This window comes from Balearica regulorum, chromosome 16 (genome assembly GCF_011004875.1).
Source record: "Balearica regulorum gibbericeps isolate bBalReg1 chromosome 16, bBalReg1.pri, whole genome shotgun sequence".
Lineage (NCBI taxonomy): Eukaryota > Metazoa > Chordata > Aves > Gruiformes > Gruidae > Balearica > Balearica regulorum.
The window spans coordinates 2,017,440-2,042,056 of NC_046199.1; the positions used below are offsets into that span (position 1 = coordinate 2,017,440).

The 24,617-nt window shown below is 50.9% G+C and overlaps 1 protein-coding gene and 2 long non-coding RNA genes across 7 annotated transcripts in view; 2 read left to right on the top strand and 1 right to left on the bottom strand.

Moving 5' to 3' along the window:
- Positions 1-2,832: 2,832 nt before the first annotated feature.
- On the top strand, positions 2,833-6,842 carry LOC142604109 (uncharacterized). 2 transcript variants are annotated; one of them, XR_012838023.1, is made up of 4 exons: positions 2,833-2,912; positions 4,429-4,569; positions 6,029-6,279; positions 6,757-6,842. It is a non-coding gene; the product is annotated as an uncharacterized LOC142604109 (long non-coding RNA). The 2 variants fall into 2 exon arrangements; XR_012838022.1 differs by lacking the exon at positions 2,833-2,912 and having other exon boundaries at positions 4,081-4,569.
- The window catches only part of RALY (RALY heterogeneous nuclear ribonucleoprotein), a 139,797-nt gene continuing 121,935 nt past the window's right edge, over positions 6,756-24,617 (bottom strand). For 3 of the 4 annotated variants that reach the window (XM_075768486.1, XM_075768487.1, XM_075768488.1), the window contains 7 exons: positions 22,135-22,207; positions 15,960-16,007; positions 15,542-15,702; positions 14,949-15,062; positions 14,278-14,423; positions 8,875-8,923; positions 6,756-8,620 (listed from right to left, as the gene is read on the bottom strand). In XM_075768486.1, the coding sequence (XP_075624601.1) occupies positions 8,879-8,923; positions 14,278-14,423; positions 14,949-15,062; positions 15,542-15,702; positions 15,960-16,007; positions 22,135-22,207 (587 nt within the window). In that variant the 3' untranslated portion in view covers positions 6,756-8,620; positions 8,875-8,878. The remainder of the gene's footprint in view (positions 8,621-8,874; positions 8,924-14,277; positions 14,424-14,948; positions 15,063-15,541; positions 15,703-15,959; positions 16,008-22,134; positions 22,208-24,617) is intronic. The other variant, XM_075768489.1, reaches the window with a different exon arrangement.
- On the top strand, positions 8,607-23,418 carry LOC142604108 (uncharacterized). Its single transcript, XR_012838021.1, has 6 exons — positions 8,607-12,697; positions 12,750-14,514; positions 15,436-15,689; positions 17,019-17,144; positions 20,530-22,899; positions 23,010-23,418. It is a non-coding gene; the product is annotated as an uncharacterized LOC142604108 (long non-coding RNA).

Genomic DNA, 24,617 nt, shown 5'->3' on the forward strand with positions numbered 1-24,617 from the left:
TCACAAAGGGCAAGGATTGGGCGAGTATGCAAATGTCGTGGAGGAAGAACTGAGAAATGCAATCAGAAAGGTATCAGTCTGTGCGTGCAGAGGCACTGGTTCTGCGTTAGCATTCCTGCTGTCTTGAAGTACTGTTGTTTGAGAGCTCTATCTGTTAAAAAGGCGATTGTGTATATCAAATTTGCCTTTCTAATTTGGATTGCAATGCCCACTGCACCACGCTTTGCCTGTTGCGCACTGAATGTTTTCCAGAAGAGTAGGATATTCATGATGGGTCTTGCACAGCCACGGCCTTGTAGGTTGAAATGATGCTTAAAAGGAGTCAGGAAACCAGAGGAAGGGAAGAGGGGAGTGCTGTGAGGAGCAGAGCTGGTGGGGATGAGACGGAGGTAGGAACTAACACAGCGCACAGCGACAGCCCGTCCCTCTGCGTTCCCATCGAGGGCTCCGCCACGCCACCGCTATGGCCAGTCCTCGTCTTCTGCAGTACAGAAGGGATTAGACTATAAATACTCTTTTTTTTGCTGGTGCTGTCTGTACGTTTTATATTGCCGCATATGAATTAGGGTATGAGCAGGGTTTTTCCATCTCTAAGTGGGGTTGCTCTTTGCATATCCTCTGTGCAGTCATGTTCTTAGAGTTTCTGTACTGGCTTAAGTTCAGCAGACTCTTTGAGTTGGTCCCCGCTGTGTGTTTAGCGATTTTTCCGAGGCAGGCGTTCTCCATGCACAACCAGTGGCGATGGTTAGCAAAGGTGTTAAGTTGCATATCTAAATGCAAATCCCATTCCATTAGGATGGTTCCTGGCTGCGGTTTGGGAGGACGCGGGACTCTCCCGTACGTCCAGGCTTGGTGGCTGGAAAGGCAGGGAGCCTTGCTGCTCGGTTGTCAACGCAATTGTTTTTTCTTTGGTAAGAAAAGAGCGGAGATCTGTCTTGGATTGGAAAATGATCCCACAACAAAAATTATCATGTGGGAAATGATCTCTACTAAGATATTGTAGAAAGACAGTATCATACTGACTATTTTCAACATGTATATTTATAATTAACTGGAAAAGCTGTCTTTTACCAGAAAACCAGCTGAAATGATGGCAATAACCCCAGGATTTTTTGTTCTTTACAGTGAAGTGGTGTAAGAGACAGAAATAGTCTTAAAACCATGACAGATGAAATGTACCTCCTGCAGGTGAGTGCTGTGGGTTTTGCCCTGGCTGCCTGGCTCTGCGTTGTTTCAGTGCTCCACTCCCAGATTCGGTGCAGGTTTTGTATGTTCTGCTGCTGGGGAAACTCTTCTCCTGCTGGGGGAATAATTCAGATCCATTAAGGCATGAGTTGAAAGCGGTGGGGAGCAGTTGCAAAAGCAGCCTTTGATTTTTGTGTCTTTATTTTAAATGAGTGCAATGACGGATTGTGATCTGGGGTGATGGAAAGCATATGTTGTCCCGTACAGGAACGAAAATGTCCTGCTTGTGTGTTGCCTGGTGCTACCCCACCACATACCCCTGCTATCTTCTCTGCCTTCCCTCTTCCCAGTGCTGTGGCTGGGTGAGACAGCCAGCCCGGTGAGGACGGGTGGGTGAGTGTTGTTCTGCCCCAATGGAAAATCACTCCTGAAATGCATTATTAGGTTTTCAGCAGATGGGAATAATTCCCATTGGACAATTGGTTTTGATTCATTTAGGACCAGATTTCTGAAAAGCTTTTTGTAGCACAGTTCCGAAGTTCATCATCCACAGCTGGGATATGTTTTTCAAAAGAACTCAACACCCAATGCATCCAGCAGTTTTGAAAGCTGGACCTGGAGTGAATTAGAGAAGCTGAATACATCTTTTGTCCTTATTTTTGCTATTAAGTTTCTAAAGCGTTTGACTTCTAATGGTTCTGCGGTGTCAGCATTGTTCATCTCAGCCCTGTTTTGGGCCACTTTCCAGCCAGCGTCCCGGTGCCCGTGAAGGCAGTGCCGCTCTGATCCCCGTGCTCCCGCCTGCGGCGTTGTGCTGACCAGGGCTGAGCTCCACAACAAGGGGAACGCTCCCAGTGGTGCAAGGAAGGAAGAGAAATTCTTAAGATGGTCTTGTTGGGAAAAACTGTGCCACGTGTGCAGGTATCTGGCAGGTAACGGTGAAGCTGCAGCAAGGGTGCATTGCTCAATCGGCTGCTGCTTTTTGGGAGAGGAGAACAAGAGCAGGAGAAACATCAGGTGAAAGACCAGCCACTCGCATGCCCCAGAGATTCAGCCTTGTTGACCTGCCCCCCTCCCCATGCCCTCCGTTTGCCTACTGGCAGGAAGAAATACCGCCCAGCCTGAATTTCCCCGCAGACGCGGAGCCTCCCCTCGCCACGGCCTCGGGATTTGCGCTCTGCAAGGAGAGGCCAGTCCGTGGCCGTTGGGTTCCAGCCGGTTCACTTTCCCCAGCACCAGACGTGCAGGTGTGAACAGCTGTGAATGGTGAGACTTAAAGCCGGGCTGTGATAGCGTAAATGACTGCAAGTAAAACTGGCAGGAATGATATTTTTACTTCAGTGTAACCCCTGGATACCTTCTGAGTTGCTGTGCTGCTGCTTCCTAGGATCTCCCATGCGTCCAAGCTGTGAGAACTGGAAAAATTCATGGGAATACCTGTTTCCCTTCACGTAAATTTCTTAATACATTTACTGAAATATTATATTAGATGCTGATATGCAAACAGGTTCTTAGTTTCTTGTGTTAATAGCGTGTGCATGCGCTCTCTCCCCCTGTGACACCGTATTAATACCCAGGTCTGGTGGCAATTAGACATCGCTGCTTTTGCCTCCAGGACCGTGGTGCTGCCGTGCTCTGGGGCTGCTCCTGCAGTCGTGCGGACCTGTGGTTGGACCTGCCTACGAGGACGAGTCTCCTGTGCTGCTGGGCTCCTGCATCGCGATGGGGTAGGATGCTGCATCCAGGTCCCCAGCCCCGCTGCCGGACTGGTCTTCAAGCAGTTTAAATGGATATATTTAAGTGTCGCCGTCTTGTCGCGCCCAAAGCAGTTTTATCAAAGGAGACGTGCAGATGGAAGTTCCTGAAGCCTCCCAGGTCCCGGTCGTGGTCCTAATGTAGGAGATTTTCCCCTTGGCCTCAGGCAGCTGTTTACGGTGTGCGCAGAGTGTGGCGGTCTGTGCTCCAGAGCTGCTGACAGGCTGAAAGCATTCCCGTCTGCCCGCTCGCAGCCAACCCGGCAGCCAAGCGGGGACATCTCTGAATTCAGCTGCAGCGCTGAGGACGAGCCGCAGCGGTTGCTCACCAGCGGGGCCGGAGGGACGAAGAAGTGGTCGCTGAGCAGATGGGGAGGCTGCAGCTTTGGTCTGTGCTTCACCCTCAGGGGCGTCTGCTGCAAACGGGAGTAGAAGGCGTCAGCGAGGAGGCAGCTCTGTGGGCAGGGCTGGGAGACGGGGTTCCTGCTTCTGCCCGCATCTCTCACCCCTATCCTTCCCTTCCCCCCCTCGCATCTTGTCTATCTCGATCACGCTTTCTCTGGGTCCCCTCGGCAACTAGTTTGGGCAGATCACTGGGGCTGTGAGCCCAGGGAGAGGGTGAAAGCAGGGGTCCGTAGGAAGTTGTGTCTGAGGAACCCGCTCAAACCTGTGGGAGAAAATAATCCACCTGCTAGGAAGTAAATCTGGGCAACGAAAAAGTGCTGAACTTGAGGGTTTTCTTGCTAAACTGGTGCAGCGTGTCAGTACTGGCACATGCCCGTCCACACGCCACCACGATGGGCACGTTAGCGGTGCCGGCGGCACGGGGCTTGGTGCAGGAATGGCTGCTCAGGCCCCTCTGCCGGACGCATGCAGAGGATTTTGGATACGGCTGAGTCCTTTTGGCATTGGACTGCCCCCGTCCCAGACTTGGGTGAGTTTTCCTGGCAGAGGATGGACAGACTCCACCAGGAGCCCTTGGGGTTCTTGACCACATCTCCAAATGTTTCCATAACTTTCTTGAGAAGAGGAAAAATATGGAATTAAATGTCCTGCAGATAATGGGAAGACAATGCAGGAGGCATGTAAAAGCAACTGGCTTTTACAGATTCCCCAAAGAATGAGTCCTGTTATAGCTGCAGTAACTGAAGTATTTCCAAAGCACTGCATGGACTTTAACTGCGATGCTCATTGTAGTTAATAGGATTTATTAAAGTCAGCGGGGACTTTCATTGCATCTCCTGACTCAAAGTGAATGCAGCATTACAGGTGTTCTGGCCTGACAGATAGTCTTTCCATGTCCAGCAGCACATAAAAGGAGGATTTGGGACTGGAGTAACCCTGCTCTATTGCTCTGATGACTGCTGAGGCCAGCGTATGAGAAAGCAGAGCACCAAAACCTCCTGCACGTCTGCTGTTCCCATTCAGAGCAGCACATTTAAGCCCAAAGTGTGTCAGCAACCTCATACGTTTCTTGTTTCCTTTGCAGAGGTGCAGGCAAGGCAGTGAGGATTGAGACCTTTGGTTTTGTTTCCAACAAAGACCATGCTGCTGTCGCCACCAAACGCAGATGGGACGGCAACGAGCAGAGCAGCAAATGTGAGAAGCCAAGTGAGGTCGAGGGCACTTAGTAATGAGATCTTGCCTTTGGGGGTGGTGGGGAAAGGCTTTAACAAAAGCATTTTTTTCCCCAGTTCACAAAATGGAAGCGGCATGTATGTTCAGTTGAGTTGCTCAGTTTATGTTGGCCAATTTTTTTCAGAATGTGCAGATGTTGAATTAACTGTTGCCCTGGGGAAAATGCTGGTGAGAATGGACCGGCCAAACCCTCATTTTCCCACGTCCCAGCAGGGCAGGGACAGTTCACAGGGAACAACTCTGCGGGGACACTGGATCTTGGAGAAGGAAGGTGGGTGCATGTAGGGTGAGAGTCCTTTATATTCGTTCAAGATGCTGATGAGATCTGACAGATCTTTTCATGTCATGGATATTTAAAATGCCCTGGGGAGGACCACACATCTTCCTGTTAACTGGGACAAGCCCAGTAATGGGGCTTCTGCTCTTTACTGTGGTCTGTTCGCCTGTGACAGCAGAGCGTGGTTTGGGCTGGGGTTGAGGATGAGGATGGATGGGCTGTGGTTCAAGTGCTGCGTTGTGCTCTGAGCGTGCAGCACCTCACACTGTATCTCTCGTGTCCGTTCACACTTGGAAAGATGGCATGGGGAAGTCAGGGAACAGGAGCTGACCGTGATCAGGTGCACACTTAAACGGCACCAGTGGCTTTGTCTGCACTCTGTGCGCCTGTTCCTCTGGAGTCCTTAAACATCTAGAGCCCATGTGCTTTTACCTGCCTCTTTCTCCAAAGCTCTGCTGCTGTGCCTCGTGCCGCTGCAGCGGGCATCGGCCTGTCCCCATCCCTCCCTCTCTGTCCCCGGGAAAGCAGCGCTCGGAGGGGGTGACACCTCTTCTCCCTCTGCTCCTCTCTTGATGGACCCAGTGAAGTCAGCAGGAAGCTTTACAGCTGCTTGATGGCCTTAAGAGGTGAAAGGGGCGGTGTGAGATGCACATTCCCTTTCCCACCCACTGCTGTGCCCTCGCCAATTCAGGCAAAGATTTTCTGGATGGCCACATACAGAACTCGATGAGCATGAAAAGCCCAGAACTCATTTTGTTCAGGCCCTATCTACAGCCAAGAGCAAAGTTAATTACCGAACAAGGGCAGGCATAAGAGCTCCCAAGGTCCCTCACTCTTCCCCCCAAATAATTAACAAAATCAAACCAGTTGTTTGCTAGGAGACCTCGACCGTGCTCTAATGGCCGAAAGCTGATGAGCTGCACCACGCTGCAGTTACCCAGCCCCAGCCCGGAGCCAGGCTCAGCCTCTGCCCGGTGAGGCAGGGGCTCGGGGTGGGGATGGAGCAGGGAAGCGTTCTGACCTCCTCCAAGGTGCTGAGCCATGGTTGCTCTCAGAGCCAAGGTAGAAGGTTCAACAGACCTCAGGTTGGGCTGATTTTGATCTTGATAGCCAGACATTTTGATTATTATTTTTTTCTGTTTTTTTCTCCCCCATCTTTCTTCCTTTTTGCCAGCCACAAAGACATCCATCCATTAGTCTGACCATGCTGCTTTCCTCATCTTGAAGTGAACTGGTGACTGATGCGGGATGGATGGATGGATGGATGTTCAAGCATCCCCAGATTCACCATGAACTTGAACGGATGCAATAGGCAGTTTTGCCCTCCAAGGCTGGATGACAGCTCAGGCCAGGCTCAGCAGACAACTTTCTAGGACTGGAAACTGAAAAAAGCATTGAAAGCCTGGTAGCAGCATGCGGTCACTGGTGCCAAACATGCCAGGGTTTGGATGATTACTCCAGGGAATATGTGCACAGCTGGCAACATGGTGTGAGCTTTGCTCTGCTGAGGAGGGACTGGGGACATGGCCAGAAGACATTGTGCTCAAGGAGCATTTATTAGCACCATTGGCTTGTGCAAAGTGGCACAGCAGTCTCATTTTTCCACTCTGTTATGAGATGGACCAGTGCAAAGTCTGGAGATGAAAAGTCTGGATTTGTCCCCTGCTCTCCTGTATCAAATGAGCATCCAGGCCTCCAGAGGAAAAGTCCCAGAGCCCCTGTGAAGCCCCAGATGTTTTGCTCAGCCCAGTGGGATATTCCTTGTGTAAGGGAAAGCAAATCCTGTGGGCAGAGCTGAAGCTTATAAAGGGAAAGAAGACTTACTTGTCTGAAATAGAGGGGGGAAAAGTGTGTGAGTCTATGCACGTATGACAGAGAGAGAAGAGAGCAAAAGCAAATTAGATTTCTTTCTTTTATTATACAGGATTGTATGTACAAGGTCACCTTTCTCCCAAACATCAGCATCACAGTCAGTTCATAGCAAAAACTGCAGCTCATCTCTCAAAGCCTAGAAATCAGCTCTACAATGGCTCAGTACAACACAATGGATAAATTGTACAGGAACCGGAAAAAGGTAGGGGAAAGCACGGTTATCCCTTTAAATCCCTCATGAAGTATTTGAAACTAAGAAATGCAAATAAAACATTGTGCTTCAAGAGCCATGCTTGCTCCGGGATGGCCCTCAGGGGAGGGGAGCGTGGCCCCCAGCACCTGTTTTCCCCTTCACCCTTCAAAGAGAGATGCTGTAGATGAGGTCCGGCTTTGAGCGCTGGAGCAGAGAGCAGGAGTCCCCTTTCAGAGCACTCTACACCATCTGGGAAGCCACGCGTTTTGTGGGAGGGTTTGACCAAGGAGAAGCTGTGGACACCGTTCTGGATTCAAAGCACTGACATGTGTGTGTGTGTTTTGGAGGGGAATGGGGAAGATGGGCAGGACACATCTGATGTGAATAAAGTGCTGCCTGAGTTTCAGTCCCATCTGCCCCCGAACTCAGAAAAACTGGATAAGCCCACGAAGGAGGAACGAGCAAGAAGAGAAAGGCTGAGACACCTCTTGGGTGTTGTGACGTGAGGGGTTCCCACGACAAGCTGTGTGCTGGCTGCTGCAGCCCTCTGCTCGCAGGACATGGCACGGGTCAACAGCAGCTTCAATTTGGCTAGGCAGGGGAGGTGCTTGCACGCCCACATGCATCGTGCTTGGGGTATTCACCGATACCAGTCTGGTTACGCTCAGGCAGGCTGTCACGCTGCGCAGACCCGTCAGGCTGGTGATGGAGCACAGCCTTCGCAGTCAGGAGCAGGAGCTGTTGCGCCGCTCTCCTGCCGTGCCAGGTTGGTGTGAAGACCCAGCGAGGCTGGGGCAAGAGGAGACATGAGCGCCCTGGGGAAGGGACTGATGTCTCTGGCACTGGGCTGGAGAAGGTGGGTTACATCCCTTCCAGGGAGCAGCTGGTCCAAGAAAAGGGTCTCATCCACGCACGCTTGCACCCCCTCCCTCTGCAGAGACTTGCTCAGCCTTCACACAGTGGCTTCCCAGTGGAGGACGAGGAGACCAAACCATTGAAGATGACGTCTGCTTTGTTTCACATTTGGGAGCACTTGCTTGCCTGCAGGCAACTTCCTTTCCCCTTCCTCTCTTCAAGCAGCTGCAAAGAGCACAGCACATGCACCAGCACCGGCTCCTTCCCCCCTGGAAATGCCCGTGTACCTGCGGCAGCTCGTGGGGCAAAAGAGACTTGACAGGAGGTGACCGTTCTGGGAGGACAGCTCACCCCACGCCCTCTTCCTCAACATGACCTTTAGCGTGAGAACACAAATTGTCCAAACTGAGACAGTACTTTTCCCCCAGTTAGCAAATGCTCTGGCTCTCACCTAGCACAGGGAAAAAATGTCTTTATTGGGTTAGGCTTAGTTCTCCCTCCTCTCCTACAAAAAGCTCTAGAACATCTCTGACTCATTAGGTGACACAACCGCTCTCCCGTTATCCAGTCAGTGATGGTTATGGACTGTGCAGGGTCTGGTTCCTGCCTCTGCTGGCTGCAGAGCTCTGAATCCATTGCACGGGGTAGTGGGGATTCACTGGGATGATGAGTTTTCTTTGTCTTTGCTTTACAGATGGATGGAAGATGTTGGGCCATCTTTCTCCTTTTGAATGCCAGGTAGAGATGACAGCATCACTTTGATTCAGCTTGTCTTGCTCAACGTGCCAAGACAGGGGTTAGCCTCGTGCTTTCCTCACACTGTTGCTCACTGCTGTTCTGAATGGGCTGCAAGGAGACGAGAGAGAGAAGAGGGAAAAAAAGGTACATCGTTTTCTTTGAACCTCAAAGATTTGTCATTTAGGAAAGGGAGTGAGGGGCTGATCAGTGACCCAGCTGAGCAGCCAGGCTCAGTGCTAGGAGAACACAGAGGATCAGTGGAAAAGAGCATCTTCTGAAGTAGCAGCCCCCCCAGCCTGACATGCATGGAACGAAAGCTTTTGCTCAGGATCAGCCTCTAAAAAGCCATGTGCGAGCTGTACCTGGTTACTGTAGTCTGGCATCCTCCACATCTGTGTAATGGCTGTTCTCCTGGAGGGAAGAGGGAACCAGAAACAGTAAATCACCACGTGTCCCTCCTGTCCTGCCTGGACACCATGACACCTCACACGCAGTGACCAGCTGGTGCCATGGTGTGGGAGAGCTCACATGCCGCTCAGCGTGGTGGAGGAGCTACAAAGCACCCCTGATGGGGACAGCGGGTGCTGTGGCTGTGGTTTCTGGCAGATGCAGTCCCAGGCGAAACCAAAAATTGCCTCTGGCTCCTTATTCTGGAAGGGCTCTGCCAAACAGACCTGGGATGTGTGATTCCCTCTTGGATTTTGAAGTTTGGCTCCTGCTGAACCTCAAAGGGACTGGGATGAAAGTAAGCCCACCTTCCCTTGTGTAAACTCAGGTGTCTGATCTGGGCTTCACCAGAGTCTGCACCTCTAGTGGGCATGTCCCAGGGAAGGTCTTGAGCCTGTGGCATGAGTTGCCATGCTTAGACTGGATGCCTAACTTCTGCATGGCCAGGTTAAGTCCATGCTCAGCACCTTCATAAAGTTTATTGCGTGTGCTTGCACAGCTCATGCCTGGTAGCACTGTGAGAAATTAATTTGGGACCAAGGAATGGCCTGCACCAGTGAACAGGCATTCCCGCGTTACTGGAACTGCCCAATGATGCTAAGGTGCAGTCAGTCCGCAATGGTAAATCGTGCACGATGTAACGACTCTGCTGTTGAACACAGAAACTGGTCCCAGTTTGCCGCAGAACTCATCATCCAGAATGATAACACTCATAATATTCATCACTTCAAACTAATATCCATCACGCCATCACTAACAGTGCCGGCGTAGTGAACTGCTCCCCATGCAACCGTGGTTTTGAAAGCACGGCATGTGAAGGTCCCTCTCCTGGAGCCGTTCTGCAATGCAGGGTCATTAAAAGAACTATGTGCTCAGCAGCAGTATTTTATCTCCTGCACAGGTCAAATGTTGTGATGAAATGCTTTAGAGATGGAAATGGATCCAGGAGATGTCTGCAGGGGATGCTAGGGAATCTGTAAAGGCAAGGCAAGGGAGCCCAGTCCCAACCGTGTCAGCAGCAGGCTGCTTTACAGGGCACTGCAGGAGATAAAGAGATCTTTACAATTAGGGAAACCAACAGGGTCTTTGCAGAGACCCTACAGGGGAAAAGCCTCAGGACTGCGATGCGTGATGAAGGGGCAGCTGGAGACTACGCTCAAAGGAGCAGTGGATGGAGACTCCCAAGAGAGGGAAGTCTGGAGGCTTATGACTTCTGGCAACCGAACAAAGGCTCCTTCTCTGCAATTACAGAGCAGGCAGCGCCCTGGGAACAGGCTCTTCAGGAAAGCCAGGCGAGGTGGCATGTGCTCTGGGCAAAGGAATAGCCCAGATGCACAGGGATTTGCCTTGGAACAGATGCTGAGTCAGCTGAAAGCTTGTGGGTGAGGATCAGGGGACAGACCAACACGGGTGACATCATGGCAGGCATCTGCTACAGACCATCTGATACGAAGTCTCCTCTGGATGGCTGGAGGAGGCTACCTGATCACAGGCCCTTGTATTCCTGGGGGACTTCAGCCACCCTGGCATCTGGTGGGAGGGCAGCAGGGCTGGGTGCAAACAACCCAGGAGATTTCTGGAGAGTGTCAAGAACAATTTCTTGACACATCTGACTGACCATCTGACTAGGGAGGGACATTTTTCTGGACTGTTACTGATGACCAAGGACTAACTGGTCAAAGGTGTGAAGATGGATAGAAGTCTTGGCTGCAGTGACCGTGAGACTGTGAAGCTGAGAGAAGTGACCAAGATAAAGAGCAGAATCAAATCCCTGAACTTAAAAGAGCAGATTTTGGGTTGTTCAAGGATCTGCTAGGCAAAATCCCATGGGAGACTGCTCCAGAGGGCAAGGCATTTGGGTCATCTTCAAGGACACCTGTCTCAAAGCATGGTCCGTTCTGATGACAGTTGGGCAGCTGTGGCAGGATGCCAGCATGGATGAACAGCAAGCTCTCAAATGAGCTTTTTTCCTACATGAAAAGACAGAATCTAGAAGATGGAAAGCAGAGCTGAGCCACCCAGGAGGAATACAGAGTGTGCAGTGATGGAGTCAGAAGTGCAGCTGCAGGTACACTAGCAGGAAAAGGAAGGCTAAGGAAAGTGTAAGCTCACTGCTCAATGGGGCAGGGGACCAAGGGACCTAGTGACAAAGCACACGGAAAAGGCCAAGGTACTCAATGCTTCTTTTTTCTCTTGGTTTTCACTGGTTCAGTCTGTCTTTTGGCCTCCCAGGTCCCTGAGCCTCATGGCAGAGCATGTGGAAATGAAGCATTACCTACTTTATCCTTCCTCTGCAGAGCTCCTTTCTTGCTCACCCTCTCTGAAAAGAACACAAACTCATGCTGGGAGGGTGGCCCCCTTCATTCTGCTCCCTGTGGGCTGCAGTGTGTATTTTGGACTTGATTTCCCCAAGTGACGTTGGAAACTTCACCAAGGCCAAGCAGAGATTTGTGCACAAAACCAGGGCAGCAACTTTGCACTGGAAGTGGGGCTCAAAGGAAGTGTTTGCCCAGCTCCCATTGACCTTCAATGGGAATTGTGTGCCTGACTCCTTTGGGGTCTGCAATGCTCCCCCTCACCCAGCTGCAGCACTGTGAAGCACCACTCTGCTAAGCCATAGTATTTTCATATGAGCTCTGGTTCAGTGAACCCCACTCTGAACAGAGATGCTCAGGTCCTGCTTGTCCCCAGGAGACATCCTACAGTTGTCCACAGGGTATAGGTGGGACCTAAACCCAAGACCAATTGGATCTTCTCCACTTGTCACCATGGGGAAAGAGGTTCATGGCAGAGAAGCCTCTGTGCTGGGTACTGCCCAAGTGTTGGCAGGTCTGGTTCCTGCCTTGCGTAAACTATGTCTTTTGCATTTGTGATGGATGTGCTCCTCCTGTCTGAACTAACTGGATTTTGGTCCAGGCAGATGCTCAGCAAGTAAGCCTAAACCAAGTTAATCCTATTGTTTGAGGCAATCAGTGAGAACCCAGGACCAAAACAAAAAAAAATAAAAATGGTGTGGCTGGAGACTGGGCTGATAAGCGGCCGAAACTGCATGAACACAGCAGAAAATCAGAGTATGAATCAACCTCTTTACGTTATACTATAAATATTTGCACCCATCAGGGACTGTTGAGCTCTCAGTCCATAGCAGCTGGCTGGGCAGCGGGGATCTCCCCTTGAGTGAGAGATCCCTTACCTGACACCAGGCATCGACTGGTTGGTAAGTGACATTTTTTGCATGCGTGTAACATTTAAGATACATATCATAAGCTTACATGATAATCTTTGCATCCCGTACTAACGTGTGTAGTAAATAGTATTGACCGCCAATCCAACTGTACTTATTAAATATTTTACATATCTAAATTTACTGATTGGAACTCAGTCAACTAACTACTAGGTAAGATCTGAGTACCTCTGACTTTTCTCCTGCGACACTGCTGTCCCTCAAAGCCAAGGGTAGATAATGTTTTTAGGGACCAATGTGGGCACCATGTCCATGAACAGCAGGTGGTGAGGGCCACACTAATGTGTGTAAGCCAAAGAGATGTGGGATAAATGAGTCACTCCCCAGGAACTGGAAAGACTTCAAAACTGTTCAGTGTTGTAAGGTCAGGAGCAAAATATAAAGGACAGCTTCTGTGAGTCACCTTGCAGCGTTTAAGAGAACATCCTTGCAGACGAACTGCACACGTTAACCTGCCCCATGCTGAGCACATGCGAGCCTGTCTGATGTTGGCAGTTGTCCTGGTTCTGGCAAGGATAGAGTTAATTTCACAAGGAGCCAGGACAGGTAAAAATATTTCTGATCTCAATGCCACTTTAGGACTGGAGTTACAGAAAACAGAGATGGAAAGGAGCTGAAATAGTCATCCTGTTCACCTACTCTTAATGAACACCAGCTTTTCTTAAATGATTGCTAGCAGATGTCTGTCCCCTCTGTTTTCTTAACCCACTGATGGCAGAAAAGTCTGTATTTTTTTGTTGACAGGCTGTGCGCTGCTTTATCATCATTAGCATCAGCAAGTTTCCCCCTAATTTCTACCATCTGTTCCCCTTGATGTAATTCAAACCTGGTCTTCGTTATCCTAATTGACATAGAGATGGAGGCCACCTTTTGCCTTTCTTCTTTATGTTGCCTTTCTTTATCTGTTATGATCTCTCCCCTTAATCATCTCTTAGATTTAGCAGGACTCATGGACTTCAGCTATGAGGCCCCAGAAACCAAAACAGCTGAAAGACCCCGTTCACATCCCTCATCCATCATGACTAAGGTCGAGCAGAGTAGAAGAGTACAATGAGCTGGGAAGTGTTTTGAGTTAGAGGAGCTTTTTGGCCATAGGAAGAGGGCCATGCACATGCAATGATGTGGTGCGGTCACCTCAGCGATGCCGGGGTGAGGAAGAAGAAAGTGATGCTGAGCTTCATCCTCACTTCTACTGCCACCAGTGCCGGGGTGGGGAAGGAGCGGAGCTGTTGCAGGGGACACTCGGTTCAGGCTCAGAGACATGCCCCATGCCTCCGCAGGAGAGCCATGCCAGCCAGCCCAGCTTCCAGGGCTGCAGCCCTGTGGAAGAGGCAGCAAGCAGGGCTGTCCTTCCACCCCAGCACCCTGTTGCCCTTTGCCTGGGTCTGGAGCTGATCCTGTTCTCAGAGGGGTCTTAACTGGGGATAAATGACAGCGCTGCCAGTGGCAATACAGCGCCCTGTATCACCCTTACCATCAGAGTGCCCAAGAACAGGGCGTCCACCCAGATGCTTTTTAGGCACAAAATCTGTTCACTGGGAGTGTCCTTATTCCGGGCAGGACTAACGTGAATGGGGCTGACGTGTGCATGACATCAGGCCAGCCACGCTCAAGCGCTGCCCTTGCTGTGGATGTGGCACAGCGCTTGTGGCTTGCTCAGACCTTATAACTAGGTTTCTGCCATTTGGTGTCTGTCCAGACGAAACGCGTGGTGTTAGGGAAGCGCAGATAATACAACGTGGCCGGTCTCTGCCGTGTGCTTCAAGCCATCTGAGAATTACTTGGGAGTTTTAACCATTAATTAATAGTTGTGAAATCAAGGATAAATGTGGTCCAAATTTCAAGAGTCAAATATGTTTCTTCTGTGTCTCCACATACATTTGATAGGTCAAAGCTTTTGCAAGCAGCAGAACAATTTGAAAGAACAAGCTGTGAACAATCATGGGACTTAAACACAACAATTTCTTTTGAGGAAGGAGAAACTACTTTTCTGGGGATTTAGTAAGTTCCAGTAAAATTCTTGTTGATTACTGAACTCCTTTGGCGGAGGGATGTATTAACCAAACTCTCTTACCAGTTCATCTTCACACTCATCCCGTGCGAGACCCTCTTCCTCACCCTCGTCCCCGTTCAGCGGCTCCTCCGTGTTGACCTCTGCCTCTGATGCCGTGTCTTCCTGCGAGACTTCGCTTTTGTTGCCATCTGCCTTCTTCCGTACATCTGGGAGAGCAAGAGCCAAGCCATCAGGGGCTGGGGGAGGCAATGGTTGGAGCCCGATGGCACTAATCCAGTGGGCCTCCAAATTCAGTTGGTAGGTAAATAACAGAGCTGGGGGTTTTTTTCTGCAATGGGAAGTTCTGCTGATTTTGAGGAAGCTGCCTGAAAGCAACCCTGGAGAGGGCAGAGCAGGTCATCATTCTGCATGTCTCTGGAGTGAGTGTGGGAGGCAGATAGAATAGAATAGGAATAGAATAATAGAACAAAAAAGCAAACTAAAAAAATACAAACTATATCACAAAAGAAAAAAAAAATAATCTCATCATTTAAAAACCTAATTCCATAATTTGGGGAATTTTGGTAATTTTTGCCTGTGATTCCACCCTGGAACCTGGGTCTTGACACTTCACTGTCAGAGCCCAGGGGATGCTCTGAACTGCAACGGTTTAAGGCCAGCTCTGCCGGTGAGTCCCTGCACTCCACCTGCTCTCAGACCAGCCCTGAGGCATCAGTGTGCACCCAACTGACCTGCGGACAGCTTCTGTTCTTCGGCGATCTGCTCCAGCCGGCCCAGGAGAGCATCAATGTTGGATTTGATCTGCGTCAGCTCAGTTTTGATTGTTTGCAGCTCGCTGCACTTCACTTGGAGGAAGGAAGGAAGGAAGGAAGGAAGGAAAGAAAGAAAGAAAGAAAGGCGTTTAGTGCCCTGCAGAGCATCCAAGGTGGGCAGGTGAGGAGAGGCTGGCTTTGCACGGAGCAGCAACGCGCCCTCCTCCACCGCCAGCCCTTGCTGCTTGTTACGGCACTGGCAGGAAAAGCCAGGGAGGGCTGTGGGTGGTTGTATGCACCCAAAAGAGCCTCTGTGTCTGTTGTCCAGGCATGCTGTGGAGGCTGACACCCAGCTTTGGCATGCTTAGGTTGTTACGTGCATCTTCCCCTGCTGCAGTCGCAGCCTGCGGGCTTCTGAAAGGCCCTTGCTTGGTGTGTTGTTTCCAGATGTTTTGGGTTTTTTAAGGTTTTCCCTGGGAGCATCTGGCCCTGTGGGTGAACACCTGGGGATGGGAGGTCCACGTGCACACCAATCTCTGCACCGTCCCACTGCACCCCACACACATACTCACACTTCAACTTGGCCGAACTGTTGGCGATGGCAGCCGATCTGGCGAAGAGCTTGACGGGGAGCGTCGCCTTCACGCGCCGGACGAGGGGGATGGTCACCCGTGGCCGCTTCACAGGAACCACCCTGGGCACCGGAGAGACTCGGCCCCGGTACTCAAAGAGCCTGGAGCAGGGGGGAAGGATGGAAGGGGCTGAGCAGCTCTGCAGCACCCCCAGCCCTGCTGTGCCAGCCATCGGATGCCACAACCAGAACCCAGACAGCACCGGTGGTGAGCAGGGGCACAGCCTGGCTGGTGGACCCCACCACGCCTGGGCTGGACCACCCTGCACCCCACCGCGCTCCCCACGGCAGGAGCTGCACTGTAGAGGGAAGATCTCACCCCACAGAAAACCCCTTTGGCTGATGCCTCCCCTGCTCACCTGTCGTAGAAGTCGTCTCTGTAATAGTCGTAGTCGAAGTCATAGCCGCTGCAGAGACAGAGTCAGGATGGCATGGGTTAATAGTGCGGGCAATGTATTATTATTATTACCCCCTCATTGCCTGCTGAGCCTCCCAGGTCCTTGATTTATTCCCCCTCCACAGGGGACCCCCCTGTCCTTCCACCTGGCAGGACATGCACACGCGTCATCCCGGCTGCGGGTGTCTGCAGGGAGGTGGGCTGAGCCCGGGGGAAAGATATGGAGGGGCTGAACGCACCGGACAGGGTGATGTTGGCAGCAGAGTGTCAACCTGGTTATCTCAAGGTGGAGCAAGAGGATGCGTGGGAGGATTAAAACCTACACACTGGGGTGGGGAGAAACGTCCACAAACACCTTGTGGGGATGTCCGCATTTAAAGCGATGGCTTAGTCTGGGGAGCGGGGACCAACTTAGATGCAACTTAAATGAAATTGCTGCAATTTTGTAGTATTCGTCAGTCCTGACAGGCTCAGGTGAACTGTTCTGGCTAGCTCCAGCAATGCCCTGGAGCCAATGTTCTCTGTAGCCACAGGCAAGAGAAGCCCTGCGGCTCAAGGACTCCAAATGGGATGAAGCAGTGTCTTTAGTCACGGCAAAACCTCCCTCCATGGGCTGTTGCTCTTGCTGGGAAGCTCACTGTGGCTTGGAGACCATGAGGCAGCTTTAGATCATTTGTTCATAAACAACACAAAGCTTGGGGGCATTTGGGAAAACTTTGAAACACCCGCATTCCTTTCTTCTTGCCCTAGTCACAGTCCTGCTCTGAGCCAGCTTTTCTCCCAAGCCTTCACTCCCCGGTGGGAACCCTGTTGGTAGAGCTGTGGACAGCGGGGGCTCCACACATGGCCGGCTCCCCAGAGAGACAGGGATGGAGAGGAGCTGCAGCTCCAACCCCATCGCATGGGCATTGCCCTGCTGCTGCCAGCACTGTCCTGGGCAAAGCTGTGCATCTACAAACAAGGGGTGAAGCCCTGAATGGGGTGAGCACCCTTCACCTCCATCACCAACCCTTCTCTGCAGCATTTGGGCACCTCCACCTCACTCCAGGGCTCTGCTACAGCACCAACAGGATGAAGCCTGGCCTCAAGTACCTGTAGATCCAACCTGGTGTGGACTGGAGAAGGATGGAGAAGTCTAAAACCTCAGGTGAAGTCCTAAGCCTTTTTCAAAACTAGTCAAAACAGCAGTTTGGTATACAAAGTAGCTAATAAACACCGTAAATGTTATTACGCCATTGGCAGTAGGGAATTCATGCAGTGATAGGATGAGGGGGAATGGTTTTAAACTAAAAGAGGGGAGATTGAGATGAGATGTGAGGCAGAAATTCTTCCCCATGAGGGTGCTGAGGCCCTGGCACAGGGTGCCCAGAGAAGCTGTGGCTGCCCCTGGCTCCCTGGCAGTGTTCAAGGCCAGGTTGGATGGGGCTTTGGGCAACCTGGGCTAGTGGAGGGTGTCCCTGCCCATGGCAGGGGTGGGACTGGATGGGCTGGGAGGTCCCTTCCCACCCTAACTGTGTTGTATCATTCTATGATTCTATGAATGTGTGAGCAAAGCTGGGCAGCCTTGTGTTTTTCTGGTGGAAATTGCTACTGGCCCAGTGTTGCTGCTTGTTTACAGAGGTAGTGGAGTTGCCTTACAACACGCCTGATCTGCAAGAGCATCTACTAATATTTGTGAGTGAAAAGCAAGGGGGTAGGGGTGTTACTCCTACCCTGGCCCCGAATCCTCAGGAGACACTTCCACCCATTTCAAAAGGAATTAGGGGCATAATCGCCCTGGGCAGCTGATCCTGACTTCCCCACAACAGTGGGATTCATCTCACTTAGCTTCAGACACTGGGAATGTAAAGAGAGAAATGCAAGCCAGCGGGGCAAGAGGCAGTCCCAGGTCATGGTACATCACATCCAAAGGCAGCCATCTGAAGTACTGTCAGGTGAAGAACTGGTTTTTTACCCAGCAAGCATAAAGGGACTCCAGACAATGAGACCACATAAAAGCTCTGACAGCACAGAGGGCTGCACTGACAGGAGATGAATCCACCCTCAGACTGAGTGCGGTACGGGACAGCCAACGCTCTGATGTCAGCCGCTGGCAGTACGCCTTCAACGCCTGCTGACCGTGAGACAGCCCTCAGGGAAGGCAGCAGGCTGAAATAAGGGATTTTCGGAAGCCCGTGACTGTATGACCCTGCTATAACATGCAGTCGGGTCATGGCTTCACAGATAATGCCAGGGAGGCATCCAGTGGCTGGATGCTTTTACCAGCGTCCTTCGAAGTCAGGTGCTGAGCAAAAGGCACATCTTCCAACATGAATGCAGGAAAAAAGCTAGTAAAAAGTGAGCGCCTTAGCGTGGGTGATTTATCTGGACACTGTGGGCCTGAAAATTTCACTGCACGTACGATAAACCTTCCTGAGACTGATGGATCATTTTTCAGTGACCTGGCAGTGCTTCCTTTGTGTACAGGAATAATTTTTGCCATTTTTCAATCAGTTGGTGACATTGCGCCCTTTAAAAATAAAGCAGGGACAATCAGAGTGAGAAGCAGCAGAAGGCTGTAAGGCTGTGTCAAGTAACATGCTGCTTCCACCTCCTGATGCATTTCTTCTGCTTTTCTTTAGTAATTAAATAAACTTTTATTAATGACTCACAAAGGTTCAAACCCCAGATATTCATAATTGAAGGGCAATTGTTTATATGTGCTGCCTTTACATTACATTTGTGGTGCCATTTCTGAGCACGTACCTGAATCGCAAATGTACATTTGAGCGACTGTGCTTTTAATTACTGCCTGACAGCCCCGCACCGATAATCACAAGTGAGACGTTGTGCTCAGCCTGCATCCTTCTAATGGTTGCACAACCATTGCAGCAGTAGAAATAATACTCGCTGGAAAACTCCTTGGAAAATCTGGCATTGATCAAATAGTGAGCTTTTAAGATCTTGTGTATCCGGTGTGAGATTCCTTCCTCCTGCAAATAGCCAAGGCAGTGGGAAGCTGGGAGAGGAACGTGGGAAGGGAGCCCGGCATTTCCAAGATGCCGGGGCTGCTGTAGGCTGGGACAGCGTGCACATCCTTATCGCCAGTGTTGGGTCTGTTGCGTTTGGGTACCACTGCTCGCCTCCTCCTCTGCCCTGCGGGTGTTTCTCAGCCCTGTCCTTGTGGATTTGGCACTAGGGCTTGTGGGGGTGTCACTGCTCCCAGCACCGCTGCTGAGACGTGGGAGGAGTGGATCTGTTTGGAGATGGGTTGACACCAGCTTTCAGCAGGGAGCATAATGGGTATAACAAGGGATGCGGATGCTAGCTGAGCTGGAAGGACATCATCCACTTGCATCTGTAAACTGTGAAAATAAGTCAGCGGTGGTTTGTTTCTGTCACCAATTCAGAGATGGTTCCTTGGGCCACTGAGCTGCCAAACACTGGGTAGCTCTTGCAGTTTTTGTTTTGGTTGTCCTTGCTGTCCTTCTGGCTACAGAGCAACATTAGCACCAGTGTTACAGGGAAGGGCAGAGATTTGTGCCTCCAAAGGTCAAGTGCAGCAGTGGCAGACCCCACTGCCCTGGGGCAGACCCAACTCACAGCACAGCAGTATCACTGGCACGACCTGAACGTGGCCCCAAATGCCCCAGGAAATCCCATCCAGACATTTGCTATGCAGGCAAAAAAAAGTGTCGCCAGAAGGCAAACCATTCTGAGACACAGTATGTGAATACCTGGGGGACATGGTCAACACACAAATTCATTTTCCAGCCATCCTCACTAACTGATTTGCAGTACGTCCAGGCACGTCTGCGTTCGGCAGTGGTGGCCGGGGTACCAGGCAGGAGCACCCAAGGGACTTCCCATGTGCAAAGGGATGCTCTGGCGAATGCCAGAGGCAGAGGGAAGGAGGCCCCGAAGATCCAGAGAGATGATTGGGGGAGAGCAGTGGTGACAGCAAGGTTTTATATTAACTGCAGGTCCCTCTTGTGGAGAGACCGGAGAAAATTTATGATGGCATGAACCTGGGTGTATGTTTTACCTGTTGGAGGTAGATGGGAGGCTGTATCCCAAAGGACTTCTATTAAACACCCAGATACCCCCCTGGTCTGGGGGGATCAAGAAAGACTGTCAAGACTGTTGCTTTCTCTATGTCCAAAATGAGATTTGCCTTCCCCTTCCCTTCCCCTTGACCCTCTCAAACAGACTTGGAGTGAGACAAAGTAAAACCCAACCTTTGAAAAAATCTTATGTGTTTAACACAGCATTTCTATAAATTATAGTGCTGTGATTTTTGAAGTCTAACATTTAGAAAAATTTATGATGGTTAGGGAAGCTATAACCACGGCTCACTGCAAACCTGGATTCCCTGCTTTCTGCAAGATATCGTAATTTCTGCTAGTCCAGATGGCAAAGTTTAAATCCGTCACCAATCTGGGATGAAATATTGCTGAAGCTCAGAGCAGTGTAGTTCTCTGGCCCATATTTTAGCATATCCATATTTGTGGGAGGAAGGAAACATCTCTCATTCGCTCTCTCTTCATCTACAGCCTGGAAGTGTGAAATATGGGTCATTTCAACAGAAATGGATTAGTGGCCAAGGCATGGACGAAGAGCAAGTGAAATCTCTTTATTGCAAGATGTATGGAATGAATTGATTAGCGTTATGGCTACCAGCACCACGTAAGTACTATACATGCAGCTAAATAGAAAGATTTGTGTCATCTCTATTTCCATACATCAGCGTGGGTAATGCACAGAGAGACCACTTCCCCTTGACTGCCGTCCCCTGTGAACCCTGAGGGCCAGGTTCTGGTGAAGGGCCAAGCTGGCCCAAGGCGGGAGGAAGAATTTGCCTGGTGAGAGCTGCAAAGGAAGAGCTCAGCTGAGAGACCCGGGGAAGGTCTCCACAGATGCCTTGGGGGTGGGAGGGTTGCTGAAGCTCTGGTGGGTTTGCCTATGCCAGAAGAGCGTTGCCACCACTGAGGTTTGCCACTTCATACCACACTGGTGGTGGACTGCGTGGCTGAGTCTGCATCATGGGTTTTTTTTCATTTCTCTTCATCCCTCTCACTTTTTTGTTTTCTTTTGGTAGAAAAATCTACAGTTCTCTTGTGATTTCCTTTTTTATTACACCCACCTATAATCCTGATACTGACTTTAGTTTGTTCTTCCCAACATCACACCCTCCAAATCCTGACTCAGTGCCCCAGTCTCCATACCATGAGATTGGCATAAAAATAATGAGAATTTATAAATAAAACACATTTTGGGATCTTGTTATTTGTTTGGGGGTTCTTGAAACCTGCAGCGTACTAAGTTTTCCCTTCTGCAACCTCAGGAGCAAGATCTTAATGAGTTTCTCCCATATTCCCATGACTCCAGACTCTGGGGCTTAAATTAAAATCTTCGCTTCCTGTGAAAATCTTGATAAAGTCTCTAGAGCTGGTGACACTGCCATCCGTGACACCCTGCATCTCCCACAGACCTACTCCATGTCCCATCTGTCCCTCCCGTTCCCTTGATCCCTTGGTCACTGCTCTGCACCACAGGCTCCCCTGGGGATTCCCCCAGCCTCCTCCTTGGATCACTTCCATCCGTTGCCCCAAGGGCTTCCCACTTTCTTCTTTCTTCTCTCCCTTTCCCTGTCATTTTTCTCCTGCCCTTTTCTCCAGTGTCTTTCCCTAAATTTTCCCTGTTCTCCCCCAACACGCAACATACACCACTGTGCCCCACTCCTACTCCCCAGCTGGAGGAGCTGGGGCTGGAGGGGAGCGCTCTTTTGTTACACCTCTTTCAAGACCTCCGATGTAGTTAAAGCGGGTACTGCTTGCTTTTCTCCAACGATCTCCAGGTCCAACACCGTTCACAGTTGGACCGTGCCCAGGCAGAGTCCCACAACACCATGGGCATCGGCCAACCTTCGGTCTGCCACTGACGCCTCTTGCTCTGCTCCCTGCACCCAGGGGCATTGTGAAGCCCAAGAAGCCCATGGGAGGAGAAGATCTGAACATGCCGCAGCAGCCCAGGGCTGCCTGGGGCAGGGGCCAGGGAGCTCAGGGCCGTAGCCCGGGGGTATGAAAATCGGCCCCAGATGGAAGGCAAATACCAGCCCCGAGACCTCGCTGCAGGGAGGTGGAGAGGTGGAGACCTACCTGTACAACGCGGAGGCTGCTCTCTTCAGCCCTTTAGGTCTGTTAGGTTTAGGTTCCCCGGCCATGTTGATATCTGCAACGAATAGACACGCAGCTGTGACACGGCACATCCACGCTCACCGGCAGCCATAGCCGACCACGGAGCGAGGGAGGCTGTGCACAGCCCTGCCATCAGCAGAAACAAACTCCTCCATACCTCCCACCGCACCTCCACCTGCTTCCAGCGTGTCTGGGGCCCTGCTGGACCTCCACAAGAAGGCAACTATACTGTTGCACTTGGCAAGCCCCTTCCTTTTCCTTTACAAAGCCACTAACCATTTTGAAGTCAACGTCCTGCCCATGGTCTAACCGCCCCCCCCAGATTCAGGACAGGCTTCTGAGGAGAACGCGGTGCTGTTACGATAAGGCACAGACAATATATGAAACCGCTGCACACTGCTAACTGCTAACAATTTATCCCTTGCTCCTTCTATAGTAAAAATGAAGGCTAAGCACGAGCCAGCCTCCCATCACTGTGGACTGGGCTGCGTTAAGAGCTGCACGGGGTGCAGGCTCACGCCTGCAGCCACCCCAGCTGATCTCAGAGGAGCATCTTCTACCAGGGGAGGTGAGAACGAGCTCTTCTAATCCGCTGCAGAAATTCCTCTCCTTGGCCTCGGTGCCAAACGTGCTTTTGACGTGAGAATAAAGTGATACAGCCAATTTTATGGAGGCTGCCGAGAGCCTGGCAATCTAACACTGAACGTGGCCCCGGAACTGCAGGAGGTGAGCTACTGTGAGCACGAGGCCTCACCTCCTCTTCGTTTCTTGACTTAGGAGTGAGCAAATTCCCTTCTGGCTTCTCCAGTCAGCCCTAAACTTTTTCTGTTCTTCAGGTCCTTTCTGTCTAAGTAGGTGTCAGACCTCCGCGCCTGCCAGATCCAAGCCAAGGAAGACAGGATTTCCTTATGTAGACCAAAAGCACCGTTTGCACGGGGCTGGACACGGGCTGCCCAACAGCCCTGGGACAGGTCCCTGTGCTAAGCTGGTGACATGAGTTACACAGGTGGATTTGAGGGTCTCCATCTGGGGCTCAGGGTTCGTGGATCTGCGACTGCAAACTGGGGTATCGAAGTTCTCACCTCTTCAAGACTTACGAGATATGCCATGAAACTCAGCAGGTTTAAGCTTACTAATTGTTGCTTTTTTCATGCTGCATGAAGGGACTTTATGGAGAAATGTGGTCAGGCTGGTGTGCTCACCATCAAAATAAAGAGCTTGCAAAGTGATCCAAACAGTCTGCTGACTCCATTATTAACCACAAAAATCATCTTCAGGAGCACACAAAAGCTGCAGCACTGCTGAAACAACCTGAGCAGGAGAAGTACAGGCTGCACACCTGGGACACGGCTCCGGAGGAGCACGGATATGCTCCCACCACCCAAATGTCTTGCTCTGCCATTCCTCGGACTGCCTTTTAGGCTCTAGCAAGAGACATCATTCCTACTGAAGCCGGAGCTTAGCCTATTTATAAGCTTTATACCACACTTATAACAAGTGTGGTATTAGGGTGCTGCTCGGCCACCACATTGAACGTTCCTCTGGAGGCACATTCAGATAAGAGCGTGTGTTTTCTTTGCTGCCTTTTACCCTCCATCCTCCCATACTCAACTGCAAAGAGGAATGCAGAAGACTGTTGAGCCTGAACACTAGCAAGGATGTGCACGGCTGTAGGACAGGTCAGTGGACAACTGCTGCCAGTGTAAAAATGCATTCAGTTGCCTTTCTGAGTCTGCTGAGCAATGCAATGCTTCTGGCAATGCTGTTTGCTGTAAAGGAAGAGAGCAATAAATGCTCTGGTGCATCCCAGAACACATCCCTGCTCAGCTCCAGCTCCCTTGTCCTGAACCCTTTTTGCTGTCAGGGTGCATCTTGCCAGCTGCCAGTCACTTCTCTTGCAAACTGGAGAGTTAATGACAGCACCATGCTGATTAACACCGTTCAAGGGAGATGCACTGAAAGCCCAATGGTGGATAATGACAACAATTAGCTCAATTAGCTGGTATGCACTGCTAGAAACAGCACTGCGGAGCCTTCATTGGTTCATGCAGACAGACCAGGAAACTTGTACTTTCACCTATAGTGGTGATGAGCAGTCAGATCCCTCAGGATTCACTTGATTGTGAACAAGGAGAGACAAGAGCTCAGCATGCACACCAGCCTGGACAGATTTTGAATGTCATTCCCATTCTGGCTCCCTCCTCTGCACCGCTGAATCCATCTGCCCACCCCAAGGCAGTATCTACCCCTCCTGCTCATATCCAGGCACCTTTGCCCATGGTAAATGGGGAGGTTGTGCTACATCTAGCCAAGATGGTAGGGTCAGGTTATGGTGTGGATCCAGCTTCCAGTGCAGAGCTCCCTTGCTGGAATGGTAACTGCTTCCTGCAATGACTGGGATGTCTGGGAGCCTCTGGAGAAAGCGCAGAGGTTGCCAGGGCCTG